The sequence below is a fragment of the Sorex fumeus genome, unplaced genomic scaffold (genome assembly GCF_029834395.1).
Source record: "Sorex fumeus unplaced genomic scaffold, SorFum_2.1 ptg000063l, whole genome shotgun sequence".
In the NCBI taxonomy this organism is placed as follows: domain Eukaryota; kingdom Metazoa; phylum Chordata; class Mammalia; order Eulipotyphla; family Soricidae; genus Sorex; species Sorex fumeus.
In genome coordinates, this window is record NW_026606120.1 from 39,055,179 (window position 1) to 39,071,256 (window position 16,078).

The window sequence follows — 16,078 nt, forward strand, 5'->3', positions numbered from 1 at the left end:
ACCCCGGCACTACTTCCTGCTTGTAAAATGAGAGTGGGAGTAGCCGTCCCGTCCGTGAAGGATGCTTAGCTCCTGTAAAGACGTATGATTTTTATTCGTGTCTTTTGGACCACACCTGGCAGTGCCGCAAGGCTCCTTCCCACTTGGTGCTGTGGGGTCAATCACCATGCAGTTTGGGGGACGGAAGGCGTTGGCGGTCAAACGGGGGGCTCTGGCTTGCAGCGCATATACTGCAACCCTTTGGCTGTCTCCCCAGCTCAAAGTATTTTAAAAGTCAAACCAGGGCTTTGCTGCTTGGAGAACCACTAACCGGCTTCTTTCCACGGCCTGGGGGCGTTGTTGGTGGGGCTGGGAGTGGGGTGGGGGCTACAGGAAGCAGCAGCATCCAGATGCGGCCCATCATGGGAGAAAGGGTCTCTGCCTTAGCCCTACCAGGAGCTGTAATTTCCCAACGCATCGTAGACATTTCATGTAGTTCTCGGCTTAGGCTGTAGCGGAATGGCTCTTCTGTCGTGGCTGTGTCTTCTCTCCTCCAACCTTCCTCGTGTTTTCTCCATTCTACTCCTGCAGCTCTAATTCAGCTCTTCTCTCTTCTTTGCCCATTTCTAGTGGGGCTGAGTATGCAGTAGATATGTGGATATTCAGAGAGAACTTGATTTGTGACAGATACTGTGGTCTTTGGGCTGGAGCGATAGGGTAAGGCGTTACCTTACGGTGGGTAAGGCGTTTGCCTTGCACGCGGCTGACATGGCCGACCCGGGTTCGATCCCTCTGCCCCTCTTGGAGAGCCCGGCAAGCTACCGAGAGTATCTCACCTGCACGGCAAAGCCTGGCAAGCTCCCTGTGACATATTCAATATGCCAAAAGCAGTAACAACAAGTCTCACAGTTTGAGGGGGAAAAACAAAGTAGAAAGGGCCTAAAATTCCCAATAGTTCCAATTTCTCTCTGAAGCCTGGTTTTCAGGGAGAAGGGGCCGCTTGAGCCACAGCCAGCCATGCCTGGGGCTTGCTCCTGGCCCTGTCCTTAGAGATCAGTGCTGGCGGGAACTGGGGGCCATCTGGGGTTGGCACGTAGGGTAGACACCCCCCCCTTACATGCTGCACTCTCTCTGTGGCACTGCTGTGGGATATTTCTTTTTTTTTTTTCTTTCTTGGTCACATCTGGCGATGCACAGGGGTTACTCCTGGCTCTGCACTCAGGAGTTACTCCTGGCAGTGCTCAAGGGACCATATGGGATGCTGGGAATCAAACCCGGGTTGGCCTTGTGCATGGCAAATGCCCTACCTGCTGTGCTATCTCTCCAGCCCCGGTGGGATATTTCTTGAGTGTGTGTGAGGGACAGAGCCGGCAATCCTCGGCGTGTTCCTGGCTCTGACTTTAAGGGCAGGTTAAGAACAGGAGGTTCCCCTTTCAAAGGTCTTAGAGGGCCAGAGTGACAACACAGTGGGGAGGGCCTTTGCCTTCCACGTGGCTCACCTGGGTTCAATCCCTGCCATCCCGTGTGACTTCCCGAGCACCACCAGGGCCAATTCCTGAGCACAGAGCCAGGAGTAACCCCTGAGCACCACCAGGTGTGGCCCCAAAACAAACAGACAAATCCCCAACAAGGTGGAATCTGGGTCAGACCCTGCCTGAGAGCAGGCCCGCGGGGGCTGGCTCAGGCCTCTGCTTGTCTGGGCAGCCAGGCCGCCCTGGACAGTGGTGGAGGACAGTGCAGGGGGGTGGGGAGCAGCCGCCAGGCTCCCGCGAGAAGCTGCTGAGCGGAGAGCCTTCTTTCCCCAGGACTAAGGTTGTTTGCTAAGCAGAAAATTGCTGAAAATCCTGGAGCTGGTGCCATGGGGCCTTTCTGTGGAACTCGGCGCTTCCCTGTCCTCTGGGTCTCTGGGGAGCCCTGGGAGAGTTCCAGAGAAGTGTGGGGCTTGAGTGAAACCCCGCCGAGCGCCCGCAGCCCGAGTTAGCCAAGTTAGTAAGTTAGTTACTTCTGCTCCGGGAGCCCCGAGCCGAGTGCTCTGCCCGGCCCAGCCTATGTGTGGGACCCCATGGTCGGAGAGCAGGCCTGGGAGCCAGCCCATGGCCCGAGAGCCCAGAGGGCTTCCTCTGGCCTCAGCTCAGATGGGGGTGGTCTCTCTAGCCCTGCATTCGGGGCTCGAGCCTTGAAAGCACTGAAGCTGCTGCTGCCCGGGAAACTCCTTTTCCCAACCCTGCACCTTCTCCTTGCTGTGGTGGCGGCTCACACGGCATCAGTTCGGGCATGGGGGACTGTGTCTGCTCTGCCCGCTTCTCAAAGGTTTCTTCTGCCAAACCAGTCCATGAAGTGCAGCCGCTTAACCGAATAACCCTCCGTGCCCCTGTGAGCGCGCCCGGCCCGGCCTCTGCAGCGGTTTCTGGGGCCGAGCCTGGTTTTCGTCGGCCTCCCTCCTTGCTGGCTCTGGAAAGGAACTTGAACCACTTGCCTCTAAGAGAGCAATAAACATCTTAGCTAGCACCCAGAGCACTTCTGAAAAGAAACCCTGTCTCTCTTGGAACGGTCTTCCTAAGAGAGCTCGTTAAACAGCCCGCGGCAGCAGATCCGTCGGTCTCGGCCTCCAGGGTCAGTGGTGGGGCTGGGAAGTGACCCTCGCTGGTCCCAGGCTGTTCCGGGGCTGGTGGGGCTTGGCGGGGGGTGCATGGTTTCCGGGCAGGGCACTCTTGGCAGCGAGCGGGAGCAGCAGGGCCGGGGGAGGGGTGAGAATGGATCCCTGGGACTGTGCGTGTGAACACACAGCTCGCCATGTATAGGCAGATGGTTTCCCTCTCTCTGGCACAGGGTCGATGGCAGGAATTCTCTCTGGCCTCTTGCCTCGTGGAGGGGTGGGAAAGCGGACATAGAAGTACATACAACACCCCCCAAAAGGACTTTTATCCGGGTCTGCTTATAGAATTCTTGGAAAAACCCTGAAAGATACTTATATGTTAAGCATGTCTTTCCCAGGCCAGAAGACAAACCAGTCTAGGGAGGGGCCGCACCGGAATCAGAGAGCTGCAGCAAGTTCAACAGAGCTTGTTTGACTCCTGGTTTCCTTTGCTGGTTTATGTCGCTCTACCCGGTTGTTTGGGGGCCCACAGTGACGAAGGGTCCCTGACTGGGGGTGCTTTGTGACCAGCTGCAGAAACACATCTGAAATGCAGGAGAGTTTTGTTCAGATGAGCAAGTGACAGAGTCAGCAAAAGGCAAGCATCTCTTAGAAGCGTTGCCCGCGCGCTTGGCCCTGCAGCTCTGGCTCTCGCCGTGGTGACGGGAACGTGGCCGCCCGCTGCTATTCATGTCACCGCCCAGTTTCCAGCCCTTAGTCAGGCATGGCAACGGCTTGCTTTCGAGATTCTTTATCTCCTTCTATTGCCAGCCTCTGAGGATGGGAGAGAGAGGACAGGCATGAGGAAAGTTAGAAACAAGCTCCAAGAGTAGAGGCTGGGCGGCTCGCCGCAGAGGACTTCTTCACAGGGCCTGGTGATTCGGGAGCTGTTAGTACCCACAGTTTCATAGATGAGGAGACTAAGGCACGGAAAAGTTTAGCAGCAGCGAATGGACCTGAGCAGTGCTCTCACACACATCTGCCTGAGTCTGAGTTGAATGGCTGGCCGTGCTGCTGTCCAGCAGGGCAGGCCTCCCCGGGGTCAAGGGAACGCGGAGACTGACCCTGCTTAGGGCACTGGCCCAGGACCAAAGATAGCGCACGTTCACCTTTCTCTCTCTGTCTGTCTGTCTCTCTCTCCCTCTCTCTCTCTCTCTCTCTCTCTCTCTCTCTCTCACACACACACACACACACACACACACTCCGCTCTATCTCAAAACAGTTCTTGATGAGAAGCAGGCCACGCCTTCTGAGCAGCTTCCTAGATGTTTACTCTGAGAAATATGTTTATGAGTTGGGCAAAGTACAGGAAATCATGGCTTGTAGACTGGAAAACTAGCCAAAAAACAAGGCGGTCGCCTTATTTCATTTCGTTTTATCATATTTTGAGCAACTAGGTATTGAAGGCTTTTTCTCCCTTCCTGTCTGGGCTTATGCCTAGCCTTGTCAGTGTCGGTGAGGGAGAGATTCGGGTCCAGGGGCTAGGCTGGGTTTCTCTGCTCCTCCCTCACAGCAGAGCTGGTAGAACGTCTCCTTCCTGTGGTCTGGGGAGACAGTACAAAGGTTAAGATGCTTGCCTTGCATGTGGCTGGCCCGGGTTCGATCCCCGGTCCCACCGGGAGTGATCCCTGAACACAGTGCTAGAAATAAGCCCTGAGCACTGAGATCGTGGCCCAAACACAATCGCACACAAAACTTCTTTTTCCCTGCGGGTCTTCAGCGCTTGGGTGACGTGGTGCTTCTCTCGTTACAGACAAGCCAGACCCCCCGGCCGGCACGCCGTGTGCCTCGGACATCCGGAGCTCCTCGCTGACCCTGTCCTGGTACGGCTCCTCCTACGACGGGGGCAGCGCTGTGCAGTCCTACAGCATCGAGATCTGGGACTCGGCGGACAAGACGTGGAAGGAACTGGCCACGTGCCGCAGCACCTCTTTCAACGTCCAGAACCTGCTGCCGGATCTGGAGTATAAATTCCGTGTGCGCGCCATCAACGTGTACGGGACGAGCGAGCCCAGCCAGGAGTCGGAGCTCACGGTAGTGGGAGAGAAGCCTGAAGGTGAGTGGACGCAGACACGCACGGCTGCATGGAAGCCTGTGCCCAGGCGGTGCGGAGGAAGGGGGGGCGGGCATCGCGGTGACGGGCACAGCCAAGGGGATCTTGGCTTCTCAGGCTGTGACGCTGATGCCCACTTTGGGGGGGAGTGGGGCTTGGGGGCGGGGGGTGGGCTGGGCCACACCTGGCTGGGCTCAAGGCTTGCTCCTAGCAGTGCTTGGGCGGCCATATGCATTGTCGGGCCCCAAACCCAAGGCAGCCGCCTTAACCCCAGTGCTCTCTCTCCAGCCTTCCATACCCCCTTTGAAAGAATGCATAGGACCGAGGCTGGAGCGATAGCACAGCGGGTAGGGCGTTTGCCTTGCACGCGGCCGACCCGGGTTCGATTCCCAGCATCCCATATGGTCCCCTGAGCACTGCCAGGGGTGATTCCTAAGTGCAGCGCCAGGAGTAACCCCTGAGCATCGCCGAGTGTGACCCAAAAATAAAAAAATAATTAATTAAGAATGCATAGGACCTTGAAAAAGCAAACTGAACTAAATGCTGGCACACTGCCACCAGGGGGTGGTGGCGAGTCATCACGTGTACCCTCTCCTGACTGCTCCATCAGACAGGCCAAGGGACACAGCAGAAAAGGCAAGGAGGTTGAAGTCCGGAGGGTGAGCTGGGGCAGAGGCCAGAAAGCTGGCCCAGTGGACTGAGAGCTGCTTTTACATGCAGGAGGCCCGGGTTGTGTCCCCAGCACTGTGTGGTCCTCTAAACACAGCTGAGAGGGACCCTCAAGCACCGAGCTCTGAGCACTGCCAGGAATGCCCAGAAGCCAAAAACTAAAGTTAGGGACCGGAGGGGCAGTCAAGCAGGTAGGGCACTTACCTGGCATGTGGCTGACCCAGTTTGATCCCAGGCACCCCATTCGGTTCCCCAAGCCCACCAAGAGTAATCCCTGATCACAGAGCCAGGAGTGAAGCACTGAGCACAGCTGTCACTGTCACTGTTACTGTCACTGTCCTCCTGTTGTTCATCGATTTGCTCGAGTGGGCCCAGTAACGTCTCCGTTTTGAGACTTGTTGTTACTGTGTTTGGCATTTTGAATACGTCACGGGTAGCTTGCCAGGCTTTGCCATGTGGGCGAGATACTCTCGGTAGCTTTCCGGGCTCTCCAAGAGGGGCAAAGGAGTCGAACCCGGCTCCGCCAGGCCTGCTGCGTGCAAGGCAAATGCCCTACCACTGTGCTATCGCTCCAGCCCAAGCACAGCTGGGTGTGGCAAAAAAAAAAACCCTCCCCAAAATGAAATATTTAAATTTTAAAAATGTATTTTATCACCAGAATGCAATGGATACATCCTCTTCTAGCCATACAAGTCAAGATACCGAGGTCATTGAGAAGGCAGTCAAAGTGGGCCTCCTGGAGGAAGTGATGTGCTGAGTCTTAAGAAAGGGTTCTGAGAGGCAGAACAGACTCAGAGGGGCGCACGAGGAGAAAGCGTTCTGAGCAGCCTGGGCGTGGCCAGCAGTGCTGAAGGGCAGCTCCGTGAAAATGGCCAAGTGTGTCGGTGACCTTCAGAGAGGGAGCAGGTGTGGTTCGATTAGGTTTTGTTGGGTTTTGTTTCAATCTGGGGGCCATGGCCGAGAGGGACCTAGTCCTGCGTCAGTGCTTGGGGACCACAGGGTGCTGGGGGTCAGACGAACAGAGCCCAGGTCTCCTGCTGCAAAGCCTGAGCTCGGACTCTAGGCCATCTTTCTGGCCCTGGAACTGCTTCTGCAAAAAGGAGTAGGGCCGGGGCAGAGCAGGAGCAACTCAGCGTGTCTGCCTGAAAAGCAGCCAGCCCGGGTTCCGTCCCCAGCACTCCATATGGTCTCCCAAGCCCCGGCAGGAGTGTCTCCTGAGCACAGAGCCAGGAGTGACCCTGAGCACTGCTGGCATGGCCCACGTGTAGCCTGGATCGTTCCCCAGGGCCCAGGGAGCTTGTCAGAGAGACCCTCGCCCCCTCCCCCCCTGCCGGCTCCTTCCGGACCTTCACTTTAACATGGCTCCCCCCCCACCCTCAGCCTCCACGGGATCACACGTGTTTGAGAAGTGCTGGGTGCAAGAGGAGAGAGAGTTACGGGCACGGAGTTAGGGGCAAGCTGCAGAGAGGGCCCAGGAGGCAGCCTCAGCTGGGAGACCGGGGAACCAGTCGCTGGTGGTCCCTAGGGCACAGCTCACGGAGTTTGCCCAAGGGGAAAGATGGTCCTTCTCCCTGGCACGAAGGAGTCAATGCCCAAGGGAGAAGCCAGGGCCCCAGTGCGTTCTTTCAAGACCTTGCACGTGAAGAGGAGGGAATGCGCACTGTGAGTTTAGGTGGAGAGCAGGCGGGGCAGGCAGAAAGTGGAGGGACCCCGAGGGGAAGGAGATCCAAAAGATGGGCAGTGTGAGGTTGGGGTGTCTCCGAGGTCTGCCCAGTGTGCCTGCGGCTGGTGTCACTTAGCTTGAAGATGACGGTCCAAGGGCCAGCTAGCACAGGAATTGCCTGGCACGCAGCTGACGCTTGTGCCATCCCTAGCACCACGTGGAGTGACCCCTGAGCGCAGAGCCGGAGTCCTGAGCACTGCCGGGTATGGCCCCAAACCCAGAATAAATGAATTAAAAATAGAAATGAAGACCTTCAGATGAAGGAGCCCAAGTGGTCCCCTGAGCGCCGCCAGGAGTGGGTCCCGAGTGGACAGCAGGAGGAACCCCTGAGCACCGCCAGCTTTGACCCCCAAACAAAACAAAACAAAACAAAACCTTTCAGATTAAATTGAGGCTTCAGGTAGGACTTCAGAGGGAAGCAGCCTTTGTGAATGCAACCCTGTCTTGGGGACCAGCTCGCCATGAGCTCCCGACCCCACAGAGCGGGTCTCCACGGACCCCAAGCTCCCGGAGGCCTGGACAGGGCCCAGGACAACTGCGGGGGGACGGGCGGGACACTTTCCTGCACCCCAGCACCTGGGACCTCTGCCCGCAGCAGTTGAGCTGTCCGGGGACAGAGGCGGGGAAAAAAACCATCTGCTGCCCTTTGACACGAGAAGAACAGCCAAGGCCAGGGCTCCAGGCCAGGCCTCCCATTCCCGTCTGTGCCGTTTTCAGGAAGCTTCCTTCCCCTTTCCTGGAAGGCTGGCGGGAAGCGTGGAAAGTTGCCAGGCAGTGCTCAGGAAACACTTTCGTGGCACAGACCTTGAGACCTGTAAACTCCTCAGGGACCCGGCCAGTCATGGCAGCAGCCAGGACTGTGGACGGGGCCCTGGACAGGTCACCCTGCCCCAGGCCAGCCACTGCCCCGCCGGGCTTCTCAGCAGGAGCTGAGCAGGCACACACTGAGCCCGTTAGTGAGCAGGCAGGAAGAGGCTTCCCTCTCCCCGCCTCCAATCCAGCCACAGGCGCCAGGGGAGGGAGAGTCGAGACTGCGGCCGGGGCAGGCCGGCCTGGGCGGGCGGGAGCATCCTGACAGGTGTTGATGTTGGTGCGCCCACGCGAGTCTCATGTGAAGGAGGGAGGAGGAAGAGACATTTTCTCCCCACCCGCCTCTGCCTCCCAGGGTTACTGGGTTCTGGTCTCGCCTCACAGGAAAGAATTTCAGGAGTAGACAAGCAGTGAAATAAAACAATTTGGAGGTTTTGAAGGGAAGGAGGGAGAGGAGGTGGGGAAGACTAGAGAGGAACGCCCTCTTCTCCAAGGGCGGAGAGAGCCCTACACACACACTAGCATTAGACCGGAAAGCACGGAAGTCCACATCTCGAGAGGGGAGATGCGCGCAGCACATGTGCGCAGGCAACACGTGTGCTCCGACACGTGGGCACAAGCAGAACATGGGCTCGGGCAGCATATGCACGCCCTTCCTTTGTTCAAGGTGACCTTCATAGGGTATCTTCTCAGGACGTCTTGGTCTGGAATGTTCTGAAGTCTTCTCTGGGCCAAATCGCCAAAGTTAATGGGATTAAGGGAGAGGTCCGAGGGTATTTGAGAAATCTCCTTCATGGGGAGGGGTCCAGTCTCCTCAGGGTCTACTGCAGAAGGTCTTATCTCGGGTGTTGCTCAACCATAGACTTTCACTTCCCAGGAATTTCACTGTAAATTCTGGTGGCTTTCACGCGCAGGTGTTCACGTGTGGGCTTACGTTTGTGTGCATGGAAAGGCTCAGAGATCTGGTTGTGATAGATCATTATTTTTTTATCATTTTAAAAAAATTTTTAATTGAATCACCATAGGGCTGGAGCGATAGCACAGTGGGTAGGGCGTTTGCCTTGCACATGGCCGACCCAGTCGACCCGAGTTCGATTCCTCCGCCCCTCTCGGAGAGCCCGGCAAGCTACCGAGGGTATCTCGCCCGCACGGCAAAGCCTGGCAAGCTCCCCATGGCGTATTCGATATGCCAAACACAGTAACAACAAGTCTCACAATGTTACTGGGCCCACTGAGCAAATTGTTGAACCACGGGAAGACAGTGACAGTGACAGAATCACCATGAGATACAGTTACGAGGTTGTTCACAGTCGGGTGTCAGCCACACCGTGCTCCAGCACCCTTCAGCAGTGTACATTTCCCAGCACCAGCGTCCCCCTTTTCCTTCCCGTCTGTGGGAGGTGATTTTCCTGGAGGTGGTGGGAGACGCTGTCCCCACAAAGGCATGAGCTTTCCCAGCTAAGCCTGCCCTGCTGGCACTCGGCCTCGCCCGCCCATCCTGCTATTTCTGCTTCTCTGCCCTGGCATCCTGTGCTGGCCCTCGCCCACCCGCCCCCCTGCTGGGTGCTGCTCGGGACTGCCCACAAGTCCCTCCACAGGGTCCCCCACTGCAGCCCTCCCTGCTGCCAGACCCCCCCAGACTAGGCGCCAGCCCCCGGTGCCCTCATCCCTTCCCAGCCCAAGGAGGGCACCGGCCCTCCTGCACCCCCGCTCCCACCACCTCCTGCTCTAACTCTTCAGCTCTCCAGCCCCGCCCCTCCCCCACTGGCCCTGGCCCGTGAGTTGTTAGTTGACTGCGGCGATGGCCACGGCCTGTCTCAGAGCTGGACCCGGGACTCTGCAGCCCTGAGAGTCAGCGACCCCTTCATTGTGGCCAGTCCCACAAAGCCCCTCCCGGGCTCGGTGCCCCCCGTGTTTGTGGGCTGTGAGGGGGCGGCTCTCCTTCCCCGGCCCTGTCTGGGGCCCCCATATCCCCCGGTGTGGCTGAGCAGACGGGCAGAGGGAGAAGCCAGGAGTAAGCTCTGTGCCCACCAGACAGGGCAGTCTCGGCTATCCGCGGCTCTGGGGCTGGGCGCCTTCTCGCCATCACAGCCTTAACCCCACCTGCCCTGCAGCCCACCTTCCTGGCCCTCTGGGGCTCGGCATGGGACAACCAGCCATGGCGTTGGTGCCAGTGCCTCCCCGTGACCCCCCCAACCCCAGTCACAGGAGCAGCAGATAGGGAAACCGGGCTCTCGCCAGGGTTTAAAGAACTTTCCCCGAGAGTTCAGACGAGCAAATTCTCTCCTGGACTATGTCTGTCCTTTCCTTGGGAGCCAGCAGAGTGCTCAGCTCAGGGGGCTATGCTGGGACCAACCCCTGACCCTAGCCAGGTCGTGTCACTCTGATCCCCCACCTGCACCCTCATCCGTGCGCCTCTGGGAGGCTGACATGAGCCCTGTCTCTCGTGCACCTCAGCCTTTTCCTCACGCTGCCTTGCTGTGATGGGGGGTGTCCCTCCTCCTGCCGTCTCAAAACCAACTATGGGAACAGCTTTGAATCTCCGAAAACAGGCCCAGCCCACGAGGCCACAGCTGGCCCCAGAGAGTCTGGGGGCTCCTGACCCGGCTCTGACCTGCACCTTCACAGCAAACCCCTCAGCCGGGCGGGACTGGTAGAGATGAGCCCACCAGTGTAGACGGACCACCAGGCCACAGCAAGGCCTGGCATTCTGGCCGGGTGGTCTCGTGTCTGTCGGGGGTCCCCCTGCATCTTTGCTCTCCGTGGGCCTTGGTACTAACCACCGTCTCCTCTCTGCCCTCTCTGCCCCCAGAGCCCAAGGACGAGGTGGAAGTGTCGGATGATGGTGAGTGCACCCTGCCCTGGCAGGGGTTGGGGGGGGCTGCAGTCTCTCACTCACCCAGACCCCCCCGCCCCGCAGATGAGAAGGAGCCCGAGGTGGACTACAGGACTGTGACCGTCAACACAGAGCAGAAAGTGTCCGACTTCTACGACATCGAAGAGCGGCTCGGATCGTAAGTGCTGGGAAGTGTCCCTCAGTGCAGGCGCAGGTGCCCGGAACCCCAGGCCTCAGGGCAGAACCGCCGCACCTCATGGTCCTAGAGACAAGGTGCTGTGAGGAGCAGGTCTGCAAGAGCCCGGCCTAAGTGTAGGGCCACAGCGGTCAGGCGGAGGCCACCCGTGTGTCCTGCTCAGCCACCGGCTCTATTCGCCAGATATCCTTGCCACTGTATACCTGCCGCACCCTCTGGGACACTATCGGTGTTTGTATTTTTTAGAAGTAAAATTAGCACTGTTTTAACATTCTTTAACTTCACATAATAGTTGCTGCTTACTTTTTGCAAATAAATAAATAAAATAAAGCACACCACCTGTTGTGACGGCAGTGGTGAGAGACGGTGCTTCTGGGCCCCAGTACTTCCGGGCCCCGGTGCCACCAACCCCGCGGCTGCCAGGCTCAGCTACTCACTCAGCCCACCATGCTCTCCTCCAGCTCTGCCAGGCTTCAGACAGTGTCCCCAAGCCCCCCAGCCAAGCTGCTCTGCCCCTGGAGGAGTGGGGCCAGGCTGGTCTCCAGCAGGGTCCTCAGGGTGGAGTGACCCACCGAAGGGCAGCCTCTGGGGGCTGTGTCCGGCCATCTGCCCACCTCCTGCTGGGAGAACTCAGGGGAGGGCAGCAGGGAGACCCCTAAGAAGTCCCCTGGTGGCCTTCCTCAACCGAACCCGAGCTCTGGGGAGAAAGGGGAGCGGCACACTCATCCATCCAGGACTGTGGCCCAGCCCCCTGTCCCGAGAGGCCAGACAGAGTTTGCGGGTGCTGCGGAAGGCCGGTCTGTGGGCGTCTGGGCGCAGCAGGGCCTCTCTCACTGTTTAGAGTTGGCACCCACCCAGGCTTTGCTCCAGCCCCTTAGGGGGGAGGCGAGCCTGCAGACCCCCTGAGAATGGCACCAAGGCAGCCCCGCTCTGCCCCCCTCTCCTCCGCAGGGGCAAGTTCGGACAGGTCTTCCGGCTGGTGGAGAAGAAAACCGGGAAGATCTGGGCCGGGAAGTTCTTCAAGGCATACTCAGCCAAGGAGAAGGAGAGCATCCGCGAGGAGATCAGCATCATGAACTGCCTGCACCACCCCAAGCTGGTGCAGTGCGTGGACGCCTTTGAGGAGAAGGCCAACATCGTCATGGTCCTGGAGATGTGAGTGGCACTGCCCCTGTCATGCCAGCGGCAGGGCAGAGGGACCCTCTCCTGTGCCCCCTTCCTGTGCCCGCCCACCAGTGCCGGCGTGCCCGGGCTGGGACCAGCCTCACGCTCCTACCCCTGCCTGGCAGTAGCCCTCAGCTCATTTCTGCAGCAAGCGGGCAGATGTTGGGCACCCTCACTTCTTTTCATCCCTAACTCTCTATGTGTGACCAAGGCTGTCCCTGCGGGGAACACTCTAGCCCGGGTGACGTAGAAACAGGGACAGGAGCAGAGCAAGTCTCTGGCTGAGTTGCAGGGTGAAGGAGGACACAGGTGGCAGGACAGCCACTTTTGCTAGGCCCCAAAGCCCCTGCAGCCCACGAGCACCTGGCTTGGGTCTTGGTGTCTGGGTGAGGGCCAGACCTGTTGGCCAGGGGGTCACGCAGCAGCGTGGCAGAGCCCCGGCATGTGTCCCAGCCCCTCACCTCTCTCCCCAGCCTCTTCTTTGTTTTTTTCTTGATGGGTTTTGGGGGTCACACCTGGCAGTAAGCACGCCTGCAGGGCTGGGGGCTGCCAGGGACAGAACCCAGGTTAGTTGTGTGCAAGGCTAACCCCGTGCTCTCTCCCCTCACACCTTGTTTCAGTCCCGATTCCCTGAAAGATAGAACTCTCTGGGCCAAGTTGCAGAGTCCAAGGGAAGGCTCTGAGGGCCTCTAGCAATGGCCATCCTGGAGCTCCACTTGAGCTCCGCTCCCTGTTCCCCTCTGCTCCAAGTAGCAGGTGTACACACACGCATGCACACACACACACACACATACGTGCACACACGCACACACTCACACGCGCGCATAAGCCAGGTAACTCTGCATCATCTATAGTTCTAAAGTCTCCTTTCATGTTCAGCACTGGGCTTTCTGACTATATAATACAATCACATAAAAGATTAGAAGAAAATTCACAGTGGGAAGTCCTGTTCCCATCCCTGTGTGCCATCTGCCCTGTCCCTCGCCACCCCCCAGCCAGGTGTAGAGGCTCTGTCTGCATCCTCAGCTGTCTGCATCCTTAGCTCTGTCTGCATCCTCAGCTCTGTCTGCATCCTCAGCTGTCTGCACCCTCCCAGAGTCTGTATGGAAACAGGAACACACAGTCTGTGCACCTCAGGCACATTTCTCTTGCAGCTTCGTCCATGGCTGGGGGTGTCCTCGTTCACCAACTCCTTCGGACCCCGTCACTGCCTGCCACCCCCTTATCTAAGCACCCGTTCATGGATAGGAGGTCACAGGGTCCAAACTCTGTCCCTTAGAGAGTCTGCCACCATCTCTTCCCTTGTGCCTGTGTTCCTCCATGGCATGAGTTTGAGCTGTATGGGCATGGGGTCCAAGGTGCCCACATGAGATGTGCAGAGATCGCGAGATTATCCCAACACCCTGATTTGCTCCCCAGCTTCTCTGGCGAGGATTCTCCCAGCCTCCTGGAGACACCGACGAGCTCAGCCCTTCCTCTCCCCCGCTCCCTTCCCTCCTGTGATGCTCCTTAGTGAACCCAGCTTGCTGGTCCCAGCGCCTGGCACAGCAGGGAGAGCATTTCCCTTGCACGTGGCCAACTCGGGTCTGATCCCTGTCACTCCCTCTGGTCTCCCAGCTCACCAGAAATGATTCCTGAGCACAGCGCCAATAGTTACCTCTGGGCGTTGCCAGGTGTGACCCAGAAACCTAAAATCTTTAAAAAAAAAAAAAAAACAAGAGCACAGACATGTGTCCAATAACCTCTCCCGTCCCTGCCTCTCAGCTGAATCGAGCTCAGCAGTGCCGCCTCGGGCATGTCGTTCCAGTGGGGATGGGCTGCCGCGGAGGCCGTGGGTCCTGTGGCATCCTGCAGGAGGAGGCGGGCACAGGCTCCTCCGCCAAGCTCTCTCCCTGGTGGGCTCTCCGTGTCTGGCTCCTTTTGCCCTTGAGATCATTTCTGAACGCTGCGACACCCAAGGTGGGAGGGCCAGACCCTACCACTCCGTAAACCTGGGTCAGGATCTGTCCCACTGGAGCTTTGTCCTTCTTACGCCCCTCCTAGCAGGTGAAACAGTTAAGCGAGAAGGTTCCCCTTTGTGGCTGTGTCCCTCTGTGGGCCAGTGTAAGATTCAGAGCAAAGTCTTTATTATCTCCTGACCCACGTTTCCCCACTCCCAGAGGCAACTGAGCCTCGCCGGGAGCTCCCTCACCCTGACCTCACACCAGCCCCGGGGGCTGCGGCCTTTCCCAATGATCCTCGAAGAGGCTGCCTAGGCGGCCTGGACGCGTGCGGCCCACGGAACACTGTCGCGTCTGGAGAAGTTAAACCCCGAGCGAGTGCGTGAAGGGGACGGGGCGGGGGTAGGAGGCAGCCCAGCCCGGGAAAGACTGGGCAGCCCTGCCAGCGGGCAGAATACCATACTTAGCTTGGAATTGGGAGTTGGCAGGCCGGATGGAAAATGTAGCAAGGAAACGCAAGTAGGCTCGGCTGCTCTGGCTTTCATCCCTGCCCACTCCCGCCCCCCCATGGGATGGAGTGAGTTCTCCACACACAGATGCCAGTGGTCGCCTGCGGCTGGGTTCGTACCAGGAGAAAAGAAGCCGCAGATCAGCGCTCTGTCCCTGCCTGCCGGCTGAGCAGACAGCTTCAAGCTGGAGCAAGGGTGGATCAAGTGTGATGGCAAGGGCAGTGCCAGGAGCTGGAGGAAGCTGCGGAAGGACTGTCATGGCCCTCCGAGGCAGCGAGAGGGCGGCCTTCATGCGCCTTCCGCCTCTCTGATAGGAGAGGAGTCCCGTCGCATTGCAGCCTGACCTGTTTGTTTTGTTTGGGGCCACACCTAGCGATGCTCAGGGGTTACTCCTGGCAGTGCTCGGGGAACCCGGGCTGGCTCGCAGCCTGGTGTGAGGCAGGGGTCTTCCAGCTCCTGGATGGGGTCTGGACTTGTCCTTCTAGGAGGCCTGTGAGGTGTGTGGAACCCTGAGCAGAAGCACATGTGCAGCTGAGGCAGAATCTCCACCGTCCACCCACCTTGCACTGCCCTGCCCTCCCGCGCCCAGGATCAGAAGTAGGGCTGCGTGTCGAGGGTCCACAGAGGGGACCTGAGATCTGCCACTTGGAGAGTGGGGCACGGGGTGTCTTCCCCTCAGCCTCTCACTCGCTCATTTTCATTTATTCACTTTTCCTGGACCAGCCTTGCTCCTTGGCATTTTCCTGTCTCCAGGATGTCAGTTACTTTCTATTAAGCCAATATTTTTCAGTCACAGCCTTGAGTGGGCTTGTGTTATTATCATTATTACTAACGGTGCCAAGGACCCAACCCCTCACACACGCACAGCAGGCGTCTGCCACTGAGCCGCATCCTGGCCCAGAGCCTTGAGAATTTTGTCGAGAAATCTGTAAGATCTTAATCCCACCCCTGTAATCCCTTTCTTCACAGGAAATGGATCGTGGGAATGATTTTTAAGCTACATTAAATATTTGTGACGGGTTTGAACCTACCTAGAAATGCCATGTGGGATCAGAGAGTGCTCAGCGGGCGTAGCACATGCCTACATGCATGAGGCCTGGATTGATTCCCATCACTGCATGGTCCCCAAGCACTGCCAGGAACAACCCCTACCCTCCAAAAAAAACCAAACAAAAGGAAAAAGAAAGAAATATCACTACAGTCATCCCATACCTCACATTTATACCACTCGTTGCCTTAAGCAATCCAAAAGGAAAACAATGGTTCATTGTTCTAGAATATTCTAAATTTAAAAGACAGTATTTTGGAACATGTCATCTGTGCTCCATTTTGCGTAAAGAAGCATCTAGAGGCGAGCTGGAACCTTTGAAGACATAATGTTGATCATCGACAACTGTGGCACGAGGTGGTCTTGATTGAAAAAGTGCAGAGGCAAGACTGCAGAGAAGGGAAAACGCATTTTGTAGAGGGAAGCCTCACACAGCTTCTTGGAGGACATGATGTCCACTGCCACCACCCTCCCTACCCCGCACCCAGGGTTGAGCAAGCCGGTGCTGCCCAAACT

General features: G+C 57.9%; 1 protein-coding gene across 1 annotated transcript in view; it reads left to right on the forward strand.

The window, feature by feature from the left end:
- MYLK (myosin light chain kinase) overlaps nt 1-16,078 on the forward strand; it is a 206,873-nt gene that overhangs the window by 161,673 nt on the left and 29,122 nt on the right. Inside the window, 4 exon segments of the mRNA XM_056127583.1 lie at nt 4,368-4,670; nt 10,682-10,714; nt 10,790-10,883; nt 11,853-12,056. Coding sequence (XP_055983558.1) covers nt 4,368-4,670; nt 10,682-10,714; nt 10,790-10,883; nt 11,853-12,056 — 634 coding nt within the window.